Source organism: Eschrichtius robustus, chromosome 12, assembly GCF_028021215.1.
Source record: "Eschrichtius robustus isolate mEscRob2 chromosome 12, mEscRob2.pri, whole genome shotgun sequence".
NCBI lineage: Eukaryota > Metazoa > Chordata > Mammalia > Artiodactyla > Eschrichtiidae > Eschrichtius > Eschrichtius robustus.
Genome location: NC_090835.1, coordinates 24,703,686 through 24,728,695, shown reverse-complemented (window position 1 = coordinate 24,728,695; position 25,010 = coordinate 24,703,686). Strand labels below are relative to the sequence as shown.

The 25,010-nt window shown below is 42.8% G+C and overlaps 1 protein-coding gene across 8 annotated transcripts in view; it reads right to left on the bottom strand.

The window, feature by feature from the left end:
- The window catches only part of MAGI1 (membrane associated guanylate kinase, WW and PDZ domain containing 1), a 618,481-nt gene that overhangs the window by 33,654 nt on the left and 559,817 nt on the right, over positions 1 to 25,010 (bottom strand). For all 8 annotated transcript variants that reach the window (XM_068557284.1, XM_068557286.1, XM_068557287.1 and 5 more), the window contains 2 exons: positions 12,586 to 12,617; positions 2,473 to 2,689 (listed from right to left, as the gene is read on the bottom strand). In XM_068557284.1, the coding sequence (XP_068413385.1) occupies positions 2,473 to 2,689; positions 12,586 to 12,617 (249 nt within the window). The remainder of the gene's footprint in view (positions 1 to 2,472; positions 2,690 to 12,585; positions 12,618 to 25,010) is intronic.

The following is a 25,010-nucleotide window of genomic DNA, read 5'->3' as shown; positions in this document are numbered from 1 at the left end:
GGAGAGGGGCAGGGAATCATATCTAATGACGCTACATGCTTTACTTTTTCATTTTTTTCCAAAAGACAAGATAAAAAACAGCCTAAGGGAATGGCAGAAACTGATCTGGGATAAAGCCAAATACTGATTAGAAGACAAGATTGACGTAGATTCATTCATAGGTACTGTGAAAAAAAGAAAATCTGTGACAGATACTGAATAATTATCACGGAGGGAAAAGTCTCATCATTATCCTGATTTAGTGGTGAGGAAGAAATCTATGTGAATATTAACATCGGTTAGGTTGCTACAATCACTCAATTATGGAGCCTTTAATCAGCAAAAAAACCTGATTCTCATTTGTGCTGCTAGATCCTATTCCTTAGATGTTCCAGAAAGTTAAGGCCTAAACTGGCACCATTACAAATATTTCAGTCTGCCTCTCATTCAATGCTTAGAGCAGCTGGCTGTGGCAGAATTACATATTTTTCTTATTTTTTTTCTGGTGAAAACTTTTTAAAAAATTGGATTAAATACCAAATTCTGAAGAAATACTGCTTCCATCAAGGTAAAAATGGCATCTGAGCTAGAGCCTCCTATTCTTTGGGTGCATTAGAATCGTCTGTCAATCCATGAGGCCCGCACCAGCACTTCAGAACCTGATTTATTTTATCGCAAAAAGATTCATACATGGGAAACTCAGTCATAAACGTGTACTCTACTGAGAAAAGCAGGGGCATAGTCAATAAAGCAGTTATCTCCACATCAACTGAAGTTGGGCCATTGATTGGAGGACCTGCATGATTAAAGAGAAATGTGAAGGGAATGTGAAAATATTCCTCTTTGGAAAACATTTCTTCCCTGAAATCATTCCAAATAGTGAGAAGACACACTGAGAACGGACACCAGGTTCATGCTTAGCAACTACTGCTTACAAGGGATGTTCCAAATGGAACTTCATTTCCTCTGGCCCGGAGTGAGGTGTACTCAGGGGTCTTTCTAGTCCAGGGACTAAATAAATCCTTTCTCAAGTTATCGGGCTTTTGCCAGCATAGTGAAGCCTTAGTCAAAACAGCCTACTTAATTCCACACACTATGGTAGGAAGAAGGCAACGATGTCTCCTCCTTGAAGAGGAAAAGCACAGAGGGAGCCCTGGGTGACTTCTAAAACTTGATCATCACCAAGACTCCGGTCATGCCTCGTGCCTCCTAGGTGCTGACTTGCACCCAGCAGTGTGGGCCACTTTCCTTCTCAGGCAGGGGTGCTGCTCTCACTCCCCTGTTTGGTTTGGGTCACAGAGGAGTGGCTCCAGCCAGCAGGTAAAATGCTTCACAGCCAAGTCCAAGGGGGTGGATGGGTGGCTGCAGTGCCCCCCCCGCCGCAACGCCCCCCGTGCCTCGGCCCTCCACGGGGCTTTGCTAAGAGAACCACAGCTGTGGCTCCAAATGAAACCTGTGCTGAGGGGGCTGGGGACCAAGAGGAAAGGCAGAATGCTTCTCTTCTCTCTTCCAGTTTTAATCTGACCCTTCAGCAAACCCGGCCTCCTCCCTCATTAATCATTCTCTCCTATCCTATGACAAGAAGGGAAAATGAAGTGCATGTTCTTCGTAGATGCTTCATCCCAACCAATCATACTCATAAGAAAAGGTCAGTAAGAGCAACAGCCAAAACAAACAAACAAACAAAAATGGCCTATTTGTATCCCCTAAGACGAAAGCATTTTAGGAACTTTGATTGGTAACAGTAAGATAAGTGAATACTGTTTAGAGTGAATAGTTTTTGGAAATCATTTCATAATAAAAAGTAAAACATTAAATGTGAAGGGATTACTCGGTTTATAACAGCCCAAAAGGTACTATGTATGACATCACTAGTTCATATTTTTCAAAAAGGTGAAGCTAAAGGAACATACTTAACCACAGTATAAATGATTAAAGCACAAACCACTCGCTACTCTTTTTTTCTTTTTAAGGGGAATGTTTAGAAAGACCGATAACGTTTAAAAAAAATTACCAGTATTCTTAAAAACCGAGACCACTAAGAAAGCATTTAATTTCTTCTCATTACTCCTGCAATCCAAACCAATCGTATTTATGTTCTATTGTACATCAGAGCTGTTTCACAAGACAGGAGCTCAGAGGAGGCCACCGTCTCCACGTAGGGAAGAATTAATGAGGCAGCAGCGCTTATCGGCCGCTTCTTTTGTTTTTTTCCGGCCACTTCTTTTAACGGAGAGGAAAAATAAATCCATTTTACCCAGGCCCTTCATCTGACGACCATCCACGACTACCCCACCTGCCCAAACAGAAGACGTAACGGGGCCTCAGTGAATATCCAGCAGATTCTATCACTGCTCTGAGATGCTGTCACCTCCCACCTGGATTCACCTCTCTCCTGTTCACACACTGACAATCTATTCTCAGTAAGCCTCAAGAGAGAGTTGGAGCCCTGCGGCGGGGTCCAGGGAAGACAGGAGCCAGGGTGCTACTCACGTCGGTTTTCATACATGCTCCTGGACTGGGCCCAGATTTTAAAAGGATCTGGTTTTTTCTGCCCAGAGCTGTCAGTCTGATCTGGAGCCGGGGCCTCGGCGGGTGGGAACTCGGGTAGCACCTGTGTGCTGTGGCTGGGGGAGGCTGTGTGCAGGCTTCGGTGGCTGGCAGCGCTGTGCTGGGAGCTATTCTGGCTGTCTTTTCTTTCCAGTGGTTGCTGAAAGGAAGCGAGTGAGAGGGGCAAGAAGAGATTATTATTGGTTCCCTGAGTGGGTGTTTTCCATCAGCTTGTTTTTGTTCAGCACTTCCGCGCACACATACATAAATTTATCAACAACGTTTTGGCTTCCACCTTCGGCTCATGCTGAATGCAGGTAAATCCCCAGGGGACTGGCAGACAGATAGAGGGGTGGGCCAGACAGAAGGACATCATGGCAAACCAGACTGCTTTCAGGGCTGGAGCAGAAAACAAATCCAGTTTTCATCACAGGTTCTCAGCTAAGTCACTGGGATCATTTATTACGAAATATACTTGTTTTAACATCTTCATTTTTAAACCAAACATGTGACACAGAATACCATGCGTGGTTTAAATGGAAAGCTAGAATATCCAGAAGAAATACGATCAGGGCTAAAAATGCTCCTTGGGACTCCACATTTTCCCTCTTTTAGTAGTAAAATACCCAACTCCTTGCTAAGGATTTACCATCAGTCCTGCTAGCCTGTAAGAAACATGGATCAGATCTTTAAAAAATCATGCCTAGCATTATGTGTGCACTTGTACTTACAAGTATATAAAAAACTATTATCTGAAGAGCTTTCAAAATTCTTAGTGAATCAATTTTGCAAACATCGCATTACACCTCTTGATCTCCTGATACTACTGTTGGTTGAAAACCAAGATCCAACTTTATATATGGGTTGACCTCTGGGGGTCAGCCTTCTTAGATTTGCAACTTGTCCAAACTCCAAGTAGGAGTCAAAGACAAAGAATTTCATTTAAATTTCAGTAGAATAAGTAGGTTCCTGCTCCTTAAAATCTGCTCAGCAAAAGACCCTTCCCATTTTATGAGATGCTCTTTGTTGGAAGGGCCACTGAATGAACAGCAAAATCTAGTGGGAGGAAAAATACTGCATGGGAAATAAAATAATTTCAGCTCTTATTTTCTCCAATGAAAGATGTGGTAAGCCCAGGTGTTTAGTTCCCCCCATTCAAAAGAAAAATCCTGGAGTCCTGTCTCTCACACAACAGATGCCATGTCACTACACTTAACTGCTTCAGAGCATTGTAAAGGGGCATCTCCGGCCTGTCTTACAGATCCTGTATAGCTTATGATTTTTGAGTAGTCTATAAGATCTTTGACCTAGACATTCCAGTTCCCTAAAGTTCTTTATAGTGTCAAAATCTTGCCCTCAGTCTTGCAATCAGTCCTATCACACTGTTCTTCCTTATTCTCTCCCCCAGGTGGCCTCCGTCTTTCATTCGCATCTCCGAGGAAACTTCCAAGGTCCCGCTCATTTACTTCTCAGGGCCCTCCGTCTTTGTCTTTCATTCGCATCTCCGAGGAAACTTCCAAGGTCCCGCTCATTTACTTCTCAGGGCCCTCACCTCCTTCCCCTTCCAGTCCTTGCTGTGAAATAAGCACTGAACTAAGGCCAAGGAGGACAAAAACTTCATTTTCCCTTGACTGTCCCAGATCACAGATCTGAAGATAGGTTTTAGCAAGGATTCAAAGTCGAAAATTGGGCATGCATTTCATGAAGGTAAGATAGACCCTTTAAAATTATACTTGATGTGCCTGTGGGAGAAACGTGAGGACCATATCCTAAACTAGCAAAGAGGTCTTGGGAACCACCTATATGAGGGGCTTAATTCACTCAGACTCAAGGGGACAACATACTCTGGGTGCAGAGGTCAGGAAAACACACCGGTGTTTGGACAGGGACAACCATCACCGTTACCCCACATCACCATCGTTCCCTTGTGAGGGTCAAGGGCTCCGCTCAGACTTGGATGGATCTGCCTTCCGAAGACTTGGGACAGAACCTGGTTCTGCCAACTTCCAACAGGGTCCTCCCCAAAGTGAATTCGGCTCTCAGGGCCAGCTATCCCCTTTCTATTCCCTAAGAAGGTCAAAACCTGTCTTCTTGCTTCCCCTGGAGACATGCTGAAGATTTTCAGAGTCAGGAAAACATTAACGAAGGATTGTAAACATTAATGGGGATTGTAACGATTGTAACGAATACAATCCCCATTCCCTTTTGCATGAGCGTGGGAATTTGTTTTCCTCTTCACCAAGGTCTTCGTAAGGGTCTCCATTATAAACAAGCATGTGTAGTGTACACACCTCAGCATAAACAGAAAAAAAGATGGGTTCTGGCTGGGTTTCCCCCCTCTTACACTTTCCTGTACTGCCTACTTCTTATTTTTATCATGTACAGAGAATGTTTTTTATAATCAAGACCAAATGTAAAGCTGTTTTCATTTAGAAATGAACCTCGGTAAGGAGAATTAATGGGACTGTTACTTTCTATTTTTTACATTTTGGTAGTGTTCTGTGTCCGCTCTCCTCTTGGAAGGGCAGGAAGAAGATATTTTAAAAGTGAAAGCAAATAATTCAATAGATGAAGGACCTCTGGATTAACTACGAGAGTTTCATCCCTCTCTTCAAATGACTACCCTCGCCTGGTTTTTCAGATGAGTAGCAAATGCTAGATGTGGGGTCGGTCCATTGACACTAAGTTCATTTCACGGTTAGAGTCAGTCTCTGACCCTGGAAGCTCCAGTCTCCTTCGTGTAAAGGTTCCTCTTCACAAAGCCTCACCGGGACCCCGTGAGCCGCACTGCGGGATTACCTGAGGGAAACCTCACTATCTTCTTCTTCTTCCTTTCCTGGGGATACTCGGTAACCTCTTGAAATGTAACCTCTTCCAATCACTGCCTCTTCCTGAACAGGAGAAAAATACCTTTCCAGCAACCTGTCCCACTGAGAGAGTCTGGACCTTTCTCCAGCAGCGAATGCACATGTGCTTTTACAGACACGCCCACAAATGCATGCACACAGATTTTGTATGTCACCTCAGGGATTTCCAAGACCCTTCGATGGCTGTCCCAGTGCAACAAATCTGACACAGAGGACCTGGAAATCTCAAGTTTAAATGAAGAGACAGCTTTACCATAACCAGAGGGTGCAAATGAAGTTTACCAGAAATGGCTTGGGCCGTTTAAAAACTTTTATCATCTTTTCTCACCTTCCCCATAAAGGATGCATTTAGGTCCAATTTATCACAAAATGATAGATACAGTCTGGACAGAGTCTGCAAAACTGCCTCTCCGTCAAACTGCACCTCTGCATCCCCTTTGAATGCCGTCTAAACTTTGCTCCTAAATTTGGAAAATGAAAGTATAGCAGCATCCTGAGAATATGCTCTAAAAACTAGGCCATCGCTACCCTATCACTAAATGGCATATTCTAACCCACCCTCACGGGCTAAACACATGAGCATCTGGAAGCTTTTTGGATTTTTCCCTGATAAGATTTAACCTCGCTTTATGTTTCCTCTCAAGTTCAATTATGAAAATGACTTAATTTGAAAATGCATTCTGTATTTAGTATCTTGGCACCTAAGCTTTTCGAAGCTATGTTCTGTGTGTGTAGAAAAGTTCAAAATATGCCTTTTTATTTTCTGAGAACATGTTAATTAGATATGACATTATCTTTTATTTGGTTAGGGTCCAGAACTGTCCAGGAGAAAAGTCATGTTTATATAGCTCTCAAATTAAAGTCACCTTGTATGCCTTTTCAGCAGTCTGGATTCCCTCCCAGAAGACTTGGGCCATGAGGACAAATTCACTTCTGAACACAGGATCTGACTTGCACCAAATGTGACTGTCTCTCACCTCATTTTTCTAGGTGAGAAACTGGCCCTCAAATAAGCATTAATAAAGATACACTTTCAAGTCTGTTAAAGTAATTCTATGCATGCTAAGAACATGGATGGCGCAATCCATCAATGATAGATACATCAATGATAGAACATCCAGAATAGCCCCTCTTAAGTAATCTGCAATACATTTATTCCCTCATCCAATAAATACATACTGATCACCTGCTATGAGCCAGATTCTGAAAAATACAATGTGTAAGTAAGAAAGAGATAGCACCTGAGAATTTATACCTACGTATCTAGGGGTGTGTGTGTGTGTGTGTGTGTGTGTGTTTGTGTGTGTGTGTGTTTATGTGTGGAGATGGAATATTAATCAAATAATCATGAAAGACTGATGACAACACACTGCAGTGTCCTTAAGGTAAGTAGTAAGGAGAAGCCTCTGGAAGAACGTTCCATTAATGGAAGCAGCATGTGCTAAGTCTGCAAAGCAAAAGTGAGCTTGGCCTGTTTGGAGAGCAGAGAGGTAGCTAGTGTGGCACAGCAGGGAGTGGGGTGGCTTGAGAGGAACTTGGAGACCAAATAATGCAACGGCCTTGTGGGCTACTTTAAGGAGTTTGGGTTTCACTCTTAGTTCTGGGGAGGAGGAATCCATTAGTGAATTTAAAGTAGGGATGTGCCAGGAGCCAACTTATTTCCAGAAAGTTTGGTCTGGCTACCGTCTGGAGAACAGGTTGATGTGGGTGGGTGTAAAAGCAGAGAGCCAGTCAAGAGGCTACTGTGCAGACCAGGTGAGGGAGCCGGGGTGGCTTATACAAGGGGAAAAGCTGTGACAAGGGGGAGGGACAAGTAAAGTCAAAAGATATTTTGGTGCCAGATTTGATAGGCATTGCTGAAAGGCTGCACGGGGGAGAGGAGGAGGAGAAGGGGAAGGGGGGAGGGGGAAGGGGAAGGGGGAGGGAGGAGGAGTTCTCAGAAACACAAATATCCACCTCCAGATCTCCAGCTTGAATAAACGCTTGGAAAGGAGGACCACATATTGAGTTGAATATCTCCAACACTAGCTGTTGTCACTATGTGGATATTTTTGAAGCAGAATTTTTACTTCTGAGTATCAAATCAGGGCCAACTAGGAAAAAAGAAACGGTTTCAATTTTGAAAACTCCACAGAAATCCTTGGCCACATCTGGCTGTGAACCTGTGTCATAAGACCACTTAAAACAAAACTGTACCAACCTTCCTAAAACAAACGATTTCCTTATTACTGACAGGCCAGAGAAATTGGGAAGATGCAATGGACTTTATAAATGGAAATGGGGAAAAAAGTCAGCTCATTAGTATTTCACAGAATGATTTCACAATGGAGGTACTTATAAAGTGAGCTGAAAATATTTGCTCGGAAGAGCAAATGAATACAGACAGCACTTAAGGAGCTTAAATGATGAAAAGAATTCATGTGGCTTAAAAATGACAAATCAATCCATTTTTAAGGCAAAATTATTTACAGTTCATGTATCTGCCAAGACTGAAGGCCACCGCAGCGATTTACATGCACAACAGGAAAAACTGTAAGTGCTGATGAGGTATCAGGCCAATGTCATTAAAGGTTGCGCGAAAATCAGTCTCAAATACAAGCCAAAGCAGAGGATGGTCCTTCTTTTTGTCTCTCTCTTTTATCATTTATGGGTCAAAGTCAAATGATTTCTTCCAAAAGGCAAGAAAGAGGAGTTAATGGAGAAGAAAAGGAAAGTACTGATCGGATATGAAAATGAATTTCAGTTCATACTGAATGTTTTAATGGAGTCTAATACAACAGCAAAGTCTATTTTTTAAGGCTCCAAAGGGCCGAGGGTACGAGCTGCTGTGAGCAACAAGGGGCAAGGAGACTTACTTAAGTAACCCTAGGCCCTCTCCCATCTACCACTCTCACTGCTTCTCCTTGTAGCTTGGAGCTTTGGTGGGTTGTGCTATGCCTTGGATCTGGGACAAGTGGCATTGGGGTGCTAAGGCCACCAGGAGAGTTTGAGAAAGAGGCAGCATTCAGGAGGATTCAGGCCGGGGTCACTTACTGTGCGCATTGTCTAAGATCTCTCCCTCGTATTTCTTAATGACTAGCTGTCAGCTATGTCCTTAGCATCCCTTCCACGGGAAAGGGACAGAGGACCATGGAACGGAAACCTGTCACTGTTGCTACCTTTCAGCTTGCTGCATTTGCTGAGGACACTTCCTTGCCCATCACTTGGTGTCACCTATATGAAAACTTTAGGTGAGAACTCTTTTTTTTTTTTTAAAGCGTTTATTTATTTGGCTGCATCGGGTCTTAGTTGTGGCATGCAGGCTCTTCATTGCGGCACGCGGGCTTCTCTCTAGTTGTAGCGTGCGGATTCTTTCCTCTCTAGTTGTGGCGCACAGGCTCCAGAGTGCATAGGCTCTGTAGTTTGGAGCACGCGGGCTCTCTAGTTGAGGCGTGCGAGCTCAGTAGTTGTGGCTCGCGGGCCCAGCCGCCCCGCGGCATGTGGGATCTGAGTTCCCCAACCAGGGATCAAACCTGGGTCCCCTGCACTGGAAGGCGGGTTCTTTACCACTGGACCACCAGGGAAGTCACTGTGAGAAGTTTTTTAGGAACTAGGAAAACACTGTCTCCTTACTGAACACATTATGCTTTTTTTTTGATCTGAACATAAAAGCTAAGTAAATAATGTGGTTACCTATGCTGTGTAGGCTGCTGGGGAACTTGGAAGAATTCCACAGCTCTATCACAGTATCTAATTCAATTTTTTTATAGCTTTTTATGGCTTTGGATGACTACTTCACATAGGTTATTATCATTAAGAGCTGAATGAGTTTTATTATGTGAGTACTTGTTTTATGTTATATTTCTGCTTTGTTACCTTTTGAAAGTATATGCCCATCATACTTTAGGCCTCATGAGGAGGGTCTGTACAGATCTGCCTATTTATCTCTCCCCAGTTGTATGAGGACATGAATGTTTTCTGTTTTAGTTCCTGTTATATACTAGCGCTGGGTCTGGCATGCAGGAGATACCCAATAAATATCTGCTGATGGAACAAATGCATAAAAAATTTTAGTGATTTGTGACAATGAATCCTTTTTTTGAAAGGAGCAATCAGTAAATCATTTATAAGCTCCAAGAAGAAGGGCACCATCTTATTTATTATATCATTTCCAATGGCTCACACCAAACCTGACACTTAGTAGTTTTTCAACACCAACTTGCTGAATGGAAGGATGAATGGATGAGCGGATAAAAGAGAAATGCATGGATAGATGAATGGATATATGATGGATGGACAGACGGATAAATGGACAAATGGACAGGTGAAAGAAGGGAGCAAAGGAAGCAAGAGTTGGGAAATGAACTAGTGAAAAAACCTGGGTGAATACTGACCTAAAATTCAGGGTTTGGTGTGCTATTTAGAGTTTTCAATGCTCACACGCAAAATCCTTGTGTGTGATTTCGACCAAGAGTCTCCGTTAAACAAGTTTCCAGTCAGGATGATTAAAGTGGACCACCGAACCATTTTCCCAGTGAGGCCTAAAACCTGACAGCAAATATGTCTTATTTTTGCCTCTGCCATTTGGCAGAAAAATCCCTGACGCTATGGATGTCCAGGTATTAAATTAGTCAAATTTTATTAAGACACTGCCGTTGTCCCCCTTGAGTATTTAAACCATAAATTTAACATCTACCCTAAATCTAGCAGGTGAAATTGCTGATTGAGAGTAAGTTATAGAGGCTATTCAGGAGGGAAAACGAGATCAAAAAGAGAAGTCCTTCTGTTCTAATAAAAACCCAACTACTTAATTATTGTATAGGAAAAAAAAAAAAGGTATGAGGGCAAAGGAAGCTGTCAGTCACATGAGCAAGCCAACAATTGCGGGAGCCTCTAAGAATAAAGAACAGACGTGGTCCTGGGTTCAAACAGTATATCTCAGAGCTAATGGTAACTCTCAGCGTATCACAACCCAGGCACAATCAGTGTGCGTTTCATTCCGTAGCCCAACTGGCCCTGCCTATCATTATAGGAATGACTTTCTGGAACCACGTCATCCAGCGTCCCCATGGATTCCCGCCGACCCTACCAGAAAAATCCCATCATCATCTGTCTCTCTAGCAGGACCTCATCAAAATTCAAACTGGGAAAGGGAAACAGCTTTCAACCCACCTGTACAGAACCCCCACTGATCACAGATGTTCACAAGGTTCCACTGGCAACAGCAGACCTTGGCTGATATCCCCCTACTTTTGTACAGCAGCTGCCAGAGTGTGCCAGCGGTGCTGTGAAAACCATCATCCCTGTCCTGGCAGAGAAGCCAGGGAAGGACAAGCCCCAAGCTGGGGGATGGTTCTTTTCTAACCCAGCAACACACCAGTCTCTTAGCTTGTGGTAATTAAGAGCCAGCAGACTGTGGGCAACGCAGTTGAGAGAGCTTTTTTTCCTAGGAATGCAGCCTGAGTAATTGGTTTGCTGCTTGTTCATGACATGACTTCCTCCAAAATAAACGGTCATGGGGAATTCTCTTAACTGACTTGGTGAATGCAGGCTCTGCACCTGTTTGATACCCTTTGAGTTCAATGGGGAATTCCAAAACACTTTGGGGGAGAAGAGATGCAAATGACTCTACAAAAATCCTTTTGCACAGCAAGTTGAAATGGGATGCAAAATGAAACAGAACACCTTGCTACCCGATGTCATGCTGCGTGTGCCAAACTGTCCCCCCCTCAGTATATGCTTCTGGTCAAGACTCCATGCCATGTGGAGGGTGTAAAATAAGTCCATGCCTCAGGTAGCATGCTTGGGGCTGCGGGAGAGAAAAGGACGAGTGTTGCTAACTCAAGCTCATGTGACACATCTCTCAGATGTGCTTCTATTTTTCTGAAGGCTGAATAGGTTTCTGACTGTGACCCAGGGAGGGGGAGACATACACATACACACATACACGCACACACACAGGCTTTGGCATCTCTGTGGTTCCAATGTAGACACCTACCAGCACTTCTCAGCCTGGACATTAACACAAAACGACAAGGGAAGCAGCCCCGAAGTCACGTGTTCCCATCACCATGGCACCACGCCACGGGAATCAATTACTGCAGGTTTTTCTCTTTGGAGAACTTAGGAGTAGGGTTTATGAATGCAGGAAGCTCCCTCTCTCATCTCCTGAATAAACTTCTGCCTCTTGCTGCCAGGCTTGGAGACAGGTGGAAAGAATTCAGCTGCAGCACCGTAAGCTGCAAAGTTTTAAAGGTTCTCCGTTCCCGGACGGCAGAGGTTGTCAATTCCTCCTCCCCCCAGTACTCTCAAGCCACAAGGAAGTACACCCCTCTTTATCTTACTGTTAATGATTTTGGACGCTTCTTTCATCACCTCAATTTCACAGGCATCAGAGTTCCAGATTTTGAGGTTTTAAGTAGCATTTTAATTTGTTGTCAGTGCCCAGGGAGCAAAAGCTCACCACCACCAAGCGAAACGCTAGAGCCTCAAAGCTATTAGCGAACATGTCGACTAGGTAATGCATCTTCAGGGAAACCAGATTAGAAAGGACAGCCTAACATTGATTTTTTTTTTTTTTTTAAAGACTCCTATACCTGCAGCACAATGCCACTAAAGCTGGCAAAACAACAAAGGATATTTCCACAACAAGGAAATGTCTTATTCTCAGGGCTGGGGCATTTTCCATGTGAGCATGGGCATATATACAGGGCTGAGCAATTCTTCCATAAACCTACAGGCTTTAAAATCCTTAAATAATTCATCATCCAGTGCAAAAGAAAGCTGAGGGAGGGAATCTACCCATGTGAATGGCTTGAAACACCAGCTGCGAGCAATGCTACTCAGGAAGCAGGTAGAGTTTTTTGTTTTTTCCTTCTCTCAAAAGAAACAGTAGCATTTGTATCAAGTTAAAACATCTAAAAAACTCATCCACTGGAATGAGAGTTGTGATGCATTTATACAGAGAAGATTCCAAACATGCATTCTTTATCCAGGCTCCTGCAGCCTGCCTACAAATCACTAGACAGTTAAAGACAAACCCCAATACCTTCTATACCAAACGGATCCCCAGAACTTAATAAAACGAGCCCTGGTTCTTGTCTCCTCCACCCACCCTAAAACACATTAAGTCCAGCCAGATAGCGTCCCCTCCCACCACCAGCCCCCACCCCCCCCCAAAACGAGCACCAAGTAACTGACAAGTCCTTACCGACTTTGGGCTCTTCTTGGGAACTGGCAGCCCTGGAAAAAATGCAACAAGGAGGGAAGCGGGGAAGAAATCATTAGCATATAAATGTTACCTTTTCCTTTAAGAACAATCCCCAGGTGTTTCATGGCAACCTAGCCATCTGCAGAGTTATGTCAGGTTTCTCCCCAGCATCGGAGTTACCAGGCTGTTCATATCGAATCAAAGCAGAGGGAGGAGGAGAGGGAGAGGCAGGAGATCTATCTGCATTAGCTATGCTGACTTGTACTGCAGCAGCCTGGAGGCTGGGAAAAGAAATTCACAGACCTCAGCGGCCTGGGAAATTGAACACTTGGACAGAATCTCAAATGCTCTTCTGGATTAAGAGCGACTTAATTTACAATTAAGTCCAGGATATTTCCTTTCCTTTCCACTTGTCAACTGAAGTGGACCAATCAGGACAGAGGAAGGGGGTGTATATTTAGTTTCAGAGGAGTAAATGGTTAAACTTAAATTTTTTTTTTGGTCTTTCTTTCTTTTCTTCCTTTTTTTAAAGTTTTCCTCTGCCTTTTAGGAGAGGAGATGCCTTCTTTACTTGAATGAGCTGAACACCAAAACAAAAATGGATGCTCTTTTGCCAGAACAGAACACAAATCCAAGCTGGTTTAGGACACCCTCTGGATTGTCAGCGCACCCCTTCACACATCACTCATCCGAGCAAACTCCTATGCAGCTTGCTGGGACTAGCCCCTCGAAAGCAGGCTGCTGGGGAATGAAAAGAGAAATTTCATGGAGCTGAGAGAAAAAGATAACGATGCAGAAAGAGAAAGGCAGAGGAGAAAACGGGGCTCACTGAACCTTGCTGGCTCTGCCAAAACCCTGTCTATAGTGGCAGGGTGAGAGCTGAAAGGGACCGCTGATCTCACTTCTGGGAAAGTCAGAAGCCATTAGGGGCAGACTTATGGAAACTCTGTCACCAAGGGAGTGTGGCAAAGGAGGGCTGGAAAGGAAAATAAAAACATTTATCAGTGTTTCGAAAGTAATCATTTCTGCAAGCAGTCCTCTCATTTTGCTTTCTAATTTTTGGTTTGAGCCGAGGTTAGGATACAAAATGCAGATTCCACCCATGTTAGGCACAATGCGGGACCTGATGTATTGGGATCTGATGATTTTGCACCGGAAAGGTCAACCTTTTTTAGAACACGATCCCTAGGTAGTGTAACTAACGATTTCAACTCTCTTGGAAGTGACTTGTCAAACCAGGAGCCGTGCTAAGTTCAGCGCAAGTAACAGGAGGCCGGGGCAGTGGGTGAGTAGGAGGAAGTCCCCCAGAGGAGCGCTGCTAATGGGCCCCCTGCAAGAGGGGCGTGACAGGCAGCGGGGGCGCTCTTCCGGCACGGCTCGTCACATCACCAAAAGGAGGTCACCACGGTCTGGCACAGTGGCTCTGGGACTTCAGAGTGCACACTGGAGGATGTGGCGGCTTCTTATCAATGCAGAACCCCAGGACCCACCTTCAGGGGCCAAGGAATCTGCAGTATGAACAAACATCCCAGAAGATTCCGACAAAGAAGGTTGGAGGACCCCATTTAAGGAAACCATAATACAGCAGAACGAAGATTATTACTCTTTCAAGTCCGGCAAACTTGGATAGGCTACCTTCAGTGAGCTGCTTTAAAGTCCCCTGCGCCTCAGTTTTTCAGTTTATGAAATGGAGAGAATAAGACTCATTGTACTCGTTGTGATAATTAAATAGACAAAATGCTTAAAAGCCTCATACCTGGCACAGAGCAGGCCCTCAAGTGTCAACCCCTTTTACCTTCCTTTGCTAATTTACACCATTCGGGAAAAAAAGAAAAAAAGTGGTTATGGTTATCTTACCCTAATTAGGAAAAATCATTTGCCCAGCATGCTAAAATGCAAAAACTACGTAGGGGAAATATTTTGCCTATGGATGAGAATAACTGTCTTGAGCAATTTAGATGTCATTTTTCTTAAAAATAATTATTAGGTGCCTTAATTTGTTCATTAATGTGATTCCCTTAAGGAATTTTATCAAGTTATATTAGTTTGGGTCACTGTGTACACCTTAAAATGGTCAAATATCACATCTTTAAATACAGCTTTTTCCCTAATTCAGACTGAAGTTCTTAGTTCATTGGAATAAGCAACACTTCACTGGAGTGAGCTTTTACTAGACTTGATGTCACCCAAGATCCCAATGACCCTCTACAGAACTTTGTAAAGAATCTCCAACTAGTCAGGAGAAGTCAGGGAAAATGACTTCGATCCGCACTCTGCCCATCATTTCTAAAACTCTGACCATCTTAAATTCTCCACCTGTTAAGATTTTCACGTATCAAATAAACAGCACCGTGGATTCTCTATCAGAGAGAAACACTCGCACACACATCCAAAGGTTATGCAGGTACAAGGATGCTCAGTGCAGCACGGTTGGTTATAAAGGGAACCTGGAAATGACTGGAAATTCTAGATAAACTCAGGGACACCCAACCTATGAAGCCGTCCGCAGAGGTTAAAAGGTATGAGCTAACTCTATGGGTAACAGCATGGATGGTCTCCAAACTATAACGCTGAATGAGAACAGCACGAGGCAGAAGGGCAGCCATAGGAGGCAGGTGTTAAACATATTCAGACACACACCCTCTCCTTGACTGTCACACATGAAAACTGGTAACTGAAGTATTGTATTTCCGGTGGGGAGAGAAGGGGGCCGGGATCGGATAGACTAGTTTAAGCAGACTTCAGCCTTAATCTAGAATTTTTTTCAACAACACCACATTCACATCTTGCTGAGGCAATAAAATATTAATTTAAAAATAAACAGTAATTAATTCAGAGCTATTCAGATAGACTGAAAATAGCTGGGAAGACCTGATTGGAAGCACTAAAAGAGATCACTGGAAGAATTCTCCAAGACTGAGAAATCCTGGTATGTGGCCCTTGTCTAGCTGGAGGTGACCGCGGCCATCCCACGCTGGATGGGTGACAGAAAGCAGCACGATCCCACACTTGATGGCGCGTCAGTGGTTTTCATTAGGGCAAAGGCACACTTTGTGCTCCCAGTGGAAGCGGGAAGCTTACTTGTAGGAATCGTGTCACATATTACATAGGAGGCATATGGACAGAAACAGCACCTGTCCTAATAGGCACGTCTGCGCCCTTCAGGGAGAGGAAGGGGCATTTTGAGAAGAGGCAGCAGAAAGAATCCACGGACAGCACCATCTGCTCTTAGAGCCTGGGAGGTGGCAAATGCTACTTCAAAGGGATCCCAGAAAATTTCACGGGAAAGTGTACCTTCAAAGTGGGAGTCTGAGTGTGATCTACAGAAGTGAGAAAAGCTTGGGACCTGAATTTCTCAAGTTCCCAATGAAAAAGGTGTCCCTTTGGAGAAAACAAATGGCAAATTCTTTGCTAGTGACTGAGATCTGACCAATCAACGTGAGGAGGAGGAGGAATCTCTTTCCCTTAAATATCAAGGCCATAAACTACACTACTGAACATGTTCTCGTATAACTAAATGGCAAATGTTATTCTTGGTGGAATTTTAAAAAGGTTGTACACAAAAGTTTATATGAAAAAAGTAAAAAATGTAACAGAATACATAAGCATTTGGAAACGAAGAATAGAAGAAGGCTATACACTTAAACTGTGTGTTCTTGGGCTCATGAGATCATGAATGGCTTTATTACCTATTTTAGAAACTTCTACAACAAGAAAAGCTTTATTTACTTATGAACATAGACATACCCACAGATACCACAATAAACAAAAGTCTATACTGCCTCTGTAAGACAAATGCAGCAAATTTCAGAACATTTTATTGCATTTTTAAATCTCTAGAGCCATCACTGACCTCTACATCCTCCAAGACTTGCTTACTTTTTCCCAAAATGAATATACACATAATGAGTTTCTTTAAGCATCCTATTGAAATTAAGACTTGTGTTTGTCCTAGTGGCTAAATGGAAACAGGGAAGACATCAGAGAGCTCAGCTGGGCTATCAGGAAGCCAAAAAGAAGCCAATCACTGCCATTTTGGCACCGAGATGAACAAAACCTGAGATGCTGGGAAAGAGACTGTACTTCCCTGGACCTCATTTCTTCTAGGTTTAAAGGAAGTGAGAATGTCAATCAACCTCACTATCTGAAAGAAGCAAGAAAAATCGTGCAAAGGGCTTGGAAAGGGTGAATCCTAAAGTCATTGTCAAATGCAAAGTGGATCTTCAAATAACAGAACTGTACTGTGTCATCAATCTACTTTGGTTTCATTGTGATATTCATCCCCTTTGTACTTGGTTTCTAGATTTGAGCATTTTAATGGAAACATTTGGTTTCCTCCTCAGCATTCTGACAAACACTATGTCACTAATCCACAGGTCATCAAACACATGGGATTCTTTAGAGGGTTGCGTAGCAAAAGGCTGCATTAACAACTGTCCTGGTGCTGAATACGGTAATGCCATGTGTAAGAAGCAAGGAACTTATATATATTTAGAAAGAGAGAGAGTTAGTTCATGGAGCCCACGGAAAGCCACAGAAAGGAGAAGACTGAGAACTTGGCCAGGGGCTAGTCTTAGATTCCAAAGAGGCTAAGACTACTTCTGAGCACATTTTCATTTCAGGCCCCACCAGCCTTCTCTCTTATTCTAAAACCCATCAACACGTAATCCTAAATGTAGGACTCAAAGATTACAGCTGACTTTAACTCACTAAACTTATCATTAGGAGTTTGTATTAAGAGAACAAGCAGAGAGTCTCACAGTGATTTACATAAAAAAGATGTTCAACACAGTGTTATTTAAAGAAGATAGAAAATGGAAACAATCTGAATTTCCAAGAACAAAGGAATGAGCAAACATATTGTTATATCAACAAGATGAAAATTTATGAATTCATTAAAAATGAATGGATTGTAAAAGTGAAGACTGTTTAGTGACGTGGGAAAATGGTAATGACATAAGATATGAAAAGCAGATTAAAAACTGCCAGAGGATATACATTCATTGTTAAAAAATAGATATATGTATATATCACACATACATCATACACTCAAAGACTAGAGGAAGATGTATTAAAATGTTGCTTCAGAACGCTAGCATGAATAGATCATTCATATTCTTATTTCTGGTATTTTCCAGACTTTACATACAATAGAGCTGTAATCATAAACAGCTAATTGTTACTGAATGTTGCAGCCATACTGTGTGTGCTTGGACAATGGGATATACCTATCAGCTTTAGTGCAGTGCTAGATTAAAAAATAACTGGAATTTTTTCTAGCTCTCTCTTGGCTCAGTGACTGCCATTTCTACTCAAGTGTCTGTGCTACTTACTAAATTACTGGGCCATGGCCTTGATTGAAAATGGGATAAAAAGCTGTTAGAGACTCTCTGAAGCAAAGCTTCACAGAAGCACACAATTTTGCATACAAATTCAAGGAGCCTCTGAAACCTTGACCGGGGACCCTGAGAAACCCATTCTACTGGGGTCTATAATCCTCAGGTTAAATCATCTCCTCCAAGCACATGGCTATGGTGGTAGAATTCCCAGGGTGAGGTTCACTTTAGCTGAGTTTGTGCCTCTAAGAAGAACAGTGTATGTAAGATACTTCATCTGCAAATAGAGGGGACAATGAGAAGGATCAAGCAGAAAGGGAAAAGTTCCATTGCTTGCTTCTCCTTCTCCTTTCTTGGGAAGATCTAAAGGGCACAGCTAAAAAAAAATTTGAGGAGAGATACTGCATTAAAGAACACACCAGAACGCTAATATTTATCAGCAAAACTGCTGCTGCGTGAAAATATTATGAACCTAGTAGGTAATGATGATGGATCAAAATACTAAGAGATCAGCGAGGTACAGATGGGAAGGGGTGCAGGAAAAACAGAGTGAGAAAATCTGTGACTTTCCTGGCAATGCAGAATTGATGATTATTTGACTGCAAACCAGTGGCTCTAAACAATTAACATTAATGGTCAGTAACCTTTCCAAAAAAAGCCATCTGCACCATTCTCTGCCAATTAGTATTTTGTTTGTTTTGTTTAATACACAATATATAAACCATGAAATAAATTTAAATTGCCCTTGCCTTACTGGTGAAATGCTAATAAGGACAGCTCAGAAAACTGAAAAAGGCAGGTACAGTCAGCCCTAGTTCTTTCCACTGAGGGCAGGAAGGAAATTAGGGAAAATGCACTCACTCATTTAGGCAAACTGGGCTAAGGGCCTACTATGTGCCAAGAGCTGGCATGAGAAAAAGCACTGAACTAAACCTATAAGGTCCTGTTTTCACAGTGCTCACATTCTGTGGGGAAACAGAGAAGAAACAACTTCGCAAATAATTTCAGAGTGATAACTTCGGTGATGAAAACGAAGCAGGATAATGGAACAGTAGCCTGGGATGCATGGCTAGTTTATACTCGTTGGCCAAGCATGTCTTTCTTGAAGAGAGAGTATTTGAGCTAAGACCTGAATCATGAGAAGGGACCATCCATGTACCTATTCATCCATGCAAGATTTATTGAGCTCTGCCATATGCCTAGTGAAGCATGACTCAAGAGATAAAGGTAACTCAGACATGGCCCTGACCTGGACGACTTCATAGTCTGTCTTAAAAGAGAAAGAAGCAAAGCAGCACTTATAATGCAGTGTGGTCAGTGCTAAGTGCTGTGATAAGAGGGAGCGCCATTGCTCTTGGGAGCAGGAGAAAAGAAAGCGAATCCATTGTGAAGAAGGGGGCAGACAGGACAATGAACACTGAGGGAGGACCAGCATTTAAACACGGGGTCAAGGGGTTGGGAGCAACATGCAATAATTGATGCTAGATTGAATAATGATGACGACTTTTTATTTAAGGGTTTTTTTCTCCCCCTAAATTAGTGTGCCAGCATAAACTCAAGGCCAAGTTTAAAACCAGAGTACATTTCCAATGAAGGACCTTACAAACACGATATATCACAAAACTGAATCCATAAAACCAAATAGAAAATGGTTCTAATTTAGACGTTTGATTTTTTTTTCTCCTTCCTCTAGCCAAATACCATCATCAACCCTGCAGCATAATTTTTCAATGCAAATATGATACCAATTGCCAAGAACGAGAGCATCAGACTCCATGTCTCCAAAAAGATGAAGACATTCTTTCCTTTGGGGACCTCATAATGGTCATTATGAAATATTACAGCCATCATAATTTAAAGAGACAGTTGGACTTCCGACGTATGGACTAAGTAGCTCCCAGTGCTGTGTCAGGTGGCATTTTGTTAAGAAGATTAAGAATATAGTTGTACAGCTTTACAGCTATGGAGAAGTCTGCTTCAATTACACAGTACATATAGCCTAATAAATATGTCCTGAAGAGAAATAAATGGCTTGCAAGGCTGCTGATTGCTAATGGTTTACAGAGCCTTTCACCTCAAAGTCATAAGCCTTGAATTGGCACAGGTGAGGACAGACAGGGGTCATTAATACTTTGGGCTGCTCCAAAACCTAGGTAAGATGGATGAATTGCCCTCATGCAATTCCTAAAAGATAAATGGTCATTTCAAAAAGGGTACCATTGAAATAACATGGATAGTCCTACTGTTGGCTTTTGAAAACCTGAAAAACACCTTGAAGGGTCACCAACTCAGCTTCTCTTCTCATTTGTTAAAAAACAAGTAAATAAAAAGGGGGTCTTCACAGACGTAGAGAATGGACTTGAGGACAAGGGGAGGGGGAAGGGTAAGCTGGGACGAAATGAGAGGGCAGCATTGACATATATACACTACCAAATGTAAAATAGATAGCTAGTGGAAAGCAGCCGCATAGCACAGGGAGATCAGCTCGGTGCTTTATGACCACCTAGAGGGGTGGGATAGGGAGGGTGGGAGGGAGACACAAGAGGGAGGGGATATGGGGATATATGTATACATATAGCTGATTCAGTTGGTTATACAGCAGAAACTAACACAACATTGCAAAGCAATTATACTCCAGTAAAGATGTTAAATTAAACAAAAAATTTTTAAAGGGGGTCTTCAAAAGCAAGGGCTGAGTGCAAAAGTAACAAGAACTGAGAGTTTGCCTTTGACATACATTTATTCTTCACAACTGCTGTCTAAGTACTAATAGCATCCCTTTTATTACAGATGAGAAAATGGAGACACTGGTGGTTAAATAACACGGCTAAGGTCACACAGTTAGGTGAGCAGCTGCCTGAAGACTTGGTCTAATGACAAGTTTGTGCTTTTAAACACGGAACTGTACAGTCTCATTCAAAGGTGTTTCATCTGTTTTGGATCATAGCCCATTATGAAGGGATTAAAATGACAGTGTTGGTGCATACAAAGTGTATTCATAGCAAATTTTGCATATAGCTTCATGGACTATGTGGCTATCAACCTAGAGGTCAATGGGTCGAGGTATCTTGGACCCATAACTGTGATGTGAATCTAGGAAGAGGGTTTCCTTTCTACAAATAGCACGGAAGTCTATGCATAGTCAATCAAGTTCTTAAGATGTCTGTGATATTACTCCAAGTCACAGTATGGAGACCATTGGCCATCTAAAGCTACACATGCTAAAATATAACAAGATGGGTCTCTAATTTGAAGGCAATGAAGCCAGTCTTTTAAGCTATTGTACATAACTAACAGGTTGGCTGGACACCAAGCCCTATGGAATACTTTCGAAAGCCTCTACTTTTTTCAAGCTTGAAAATGTGTTCTGACACTACCTGATAATAGGATTTTTTAAAAATATTGGTGATAGGGAAAAGATGGAGAGAGTCAGAAGGAGGGTGAGTTACAGCATCTTCTCTCCAGGAGGGAAAAGAAAAAGAACTAAAAAAGTCAACTTAAAAAGTCCACTAAGGGCTTCCCTGGTGGCACAGTAGTTAAGAATCCGCCTGCCAATGCAGGAGACACGGGTTCGAGCCCTGGTCCGGGAAGATCCCACATGCCGCAGAGCACCTAAGTCCATGCACCACAGCTACTGACCCTGCGCTCTGGAGCCTGCGAGCCACAACTACTGAGCCTGTGTGCTGCAACTACTGAAGCCCACGTGCCCTACAGCCCGTGCTCCACAACAAGAGAAGCCACCACAATGAGAGGCCCATGCACCCCAATGAAGAGTAGCCCGCGCTCGCCGCAACTAGAGAAAGCTCGTGCGCAGCAACAAAGACCCAACGCAGCCAAAAATAAATTGGAAAAAAAAAAAGTCCACTAATTTGTCATGTTGTACTATGAGGCCAATCTTTGTTCTCCAGGGAATATTCCTACCAAGATCTACTTAAAAGGGTGGAATTAAGCCAGTTTTTCAAATGGTTCCAGGAAAGCCCTCTAACTCTATGTGGGTTGGAAATGTTTGTAATTTGGGTATTTGGGATAAGATCTTACCTTAGTCTATAAATGCTTCTACCTCTTAGGAAGACTCCCCAGCTGGCTCTCCTACCACCCGTATTTCAAATTTGAATTGCTTTTTGCACAAATGCTTAAGGGTTGGCCCTGTTATACCCATTCTTTCTTATCAACAGTTCATCGAGGTCTCCCTGGGACGGGAGAGACAACTTGTCTCCAGGTCACTGCCTCCAAAGTTAAAAGTTTGACTTTTAGCTGCATAGGATGTATGGTGAGGATTATGAAACAATAGCTCAAAATAGCTCATTGAAAGAGAAAACCGATAAGGATTCTTTTCCTGGGGTGAAAAAACAGGATGCTGTGTGGGCCCTTATTTTAAGATCACTGGCCCCAAAGGGAAACCTATCACTGTAATTGGTGCCAAGACGTTTCTAGGTTAAAAAAAAAAAAAAAATACATGCCAGGATCCTTTTCTTCAGGATTACTGACTTTTAGAATGATTCTTATCGTGGCTGCTTATTTTTAGCAATGTAAGTTAGGCACAGGACCAAGTAAGAGATCCAGGAGGGTATCCTGAGTTTTCTACTTACAGGACACCAAATCCCTAAAATCTGAAGCCCTTCTTGAGGCTTCTTTATTTTTCTTACCATGTTCATCTCCAAAATGTATCCTGAAATGTCTGTTCATCTCCACTGCCACCGCCTTTTCTTGCCTAGGTGATGGCAAGCGCCAAAATCCTGGTCTCTCTGTTTTATTCTTCATCCCCTTTAATGCATTATCCACACAGAGGCCAGAGACATCTTTCTACAGCATAAATCAGATTATATGGACTCCTGACTACATATCCCTGTGGCTTCCCAACACAGTTTCAACAAAACACAAACTCTTTCTGTGTCCCACAAAGCCCTCCTCACTCTGAGCCCGCCTGCCTCTTTAAATCCCAGCACTCTTCCCCTTGATCGTGCACCCCAGCCAGACTGGCACTCTCTCCACTTCCGGGCTCATTCCTTTCATTCCTCTGGGCATTTTCACTGGCTGTTCCCTCTGTCTGGAACACTGTGCCTGAAATCTACGTGTGAGCAGTTTATTCTCATCACTCAGGGCTCTCCTCAAATGTCACTTCTTCAGAGAAGCCATCCAGGGATCCAGGCCATCAGCAGATTGGAAACGACCTTTTTTGTCCCACTGTATTCACACAGCCCAATTTGTTTTCATAGACCCTGTGGCTCTCTAAAATTAATACATTTGTTTACTTGTTTATCGTTTATATTGTTTATTGTTATCATTTACTTATTTATTGTCTCCATTTCAGGGACCTTGTATCTTATGCTAGGGGTAGTCTCCCCGCCCTTGAATGGGATCTGGTCCGCAGTTCAATAAATATCTTTGGAAGGCATGCATGACTGCTGGGAGCTCATGAAGTGAGTTTGTGTCTTGAGGGATGCGGGAAGAGTGGATGAGGTAGAGGGGAGGGCGGCTTGGCCCCTCTTTTGATCACCATCATCACTGCTTCACCATCATCACTGCTGCGACTACTTAACAGCTCTTGATCCCTGGGCTGCTCCCTGATTTACTGGTGAGCTGCCAGGCTCGGCTGACTCACCGCCACCTCCCTCTGCGCGGACAGCAAGGTTCCGCTGTGCCACCTTGTGTTCTAAATTCCTTATCACAACGGATGGGAAGCGCTCAGCTCTCAGACTTAACTGGAGGCTCACAAAGGAACCCCAAGCCCAACAGTTATGGGTCCCAGCAAATGAGTGTGTTCTCAGGGGCTCTTGGAGAATCTAAGCACATTTTCAGTTAAGGACACCTTCAGGTCTTTCCTTAGAAAAGTAACTTTTATGACAACACTGAGTTAAAAAGCTCCATATGTCTCACCCTTCCCCACAGAAGGCAAACACACACTGATGAAAACTATTTCAGGTTCCGTTCTTCAGCCAAATCCATGAATCTCTGGAGCAGTTTTAACAGCCTTATTGGGTGTGACAATCACTTTTCTGCCACAATGTACTTCTGCCAAATAGGACGGCAATTTTCCTGTCTGCTCGGTAAGGGCGTCTATTATTCAGCCATTTCAATTAACTTCATTACCGAACTGCTTAATTGCGACGGAAGCCACCGCCGGCACCGAATCAAACTTGACTCCCATCTCTTAAATTTAGAAGATCGTATTAGCTTTGGAAGGCAGGGGTCATGGTGAACAACCGCAAGGGGATCCGACTTGTGAGTCCTGAAGCACTGCATTATTCAAAGCGTCTGGCAGTCAGACCTAAAGAGCCATTTACTAAAGAGTCATGTTTTTCTAAAGAGCAAAGGACATATGATGAGCAGCCGCATTCATCTCCCATGGAGATATTAAATGTCTTCAAAATCCTCTTGCTGAAACAATATCTGCCCTGGTCTAAGTGATTATGTGAATTACAGAGGAAAAAAAGCTGTTGCCTTGACTTTGTCAGTTTCTAATGATTGCTGCCCCATACAGCTATGGGAAGCAGTAGAAGCTTATGCTTTGTTCAACTATTAGATTTCAGGATTCAGTGAGTCAATCAATACTCATTTCGCCACGTGGATTTGCTTAAAGGCAGAATGTGGGAATCAGTTTCACTCCCATACACCCCAACACACACACTGTCCCCACTCAGGATGAATATCAATTAGAAAGAACTTTTATCGGTCAAGTACATTTAAGAGGCAGGGGAAATTCAAGGACTGCAAGGCCATTTAATGAAATATTTTAGCTGGGAACGAGATATACAACAGGGCACTGCTGTGAAGAAGTACACTGCATTTATGGCAGGGAAGAGTAAGTAACAGAAATTCACACTGGAAACAACATAGATGATCCCCCAGTAAGCATTTATAGTGCAGAAGATACTCAACACGTTTCTCATGGCAGAGATCAAATGCCAGAATCCTTTTGCTCCCTCTCCTGTTTGATTTTGGCAGGGTTTTTTGTTTTTTTTGTTTTTTTTAAGGAAATGAGGCTCTAAACAGGTTTAGAACTTAATGTAAATACACTGGAAATGGATTTTTAAAAGCTGTCATAAAGTTTTTGAGACTGCTTTTTATACAGAAGGAATTAGCCATGGA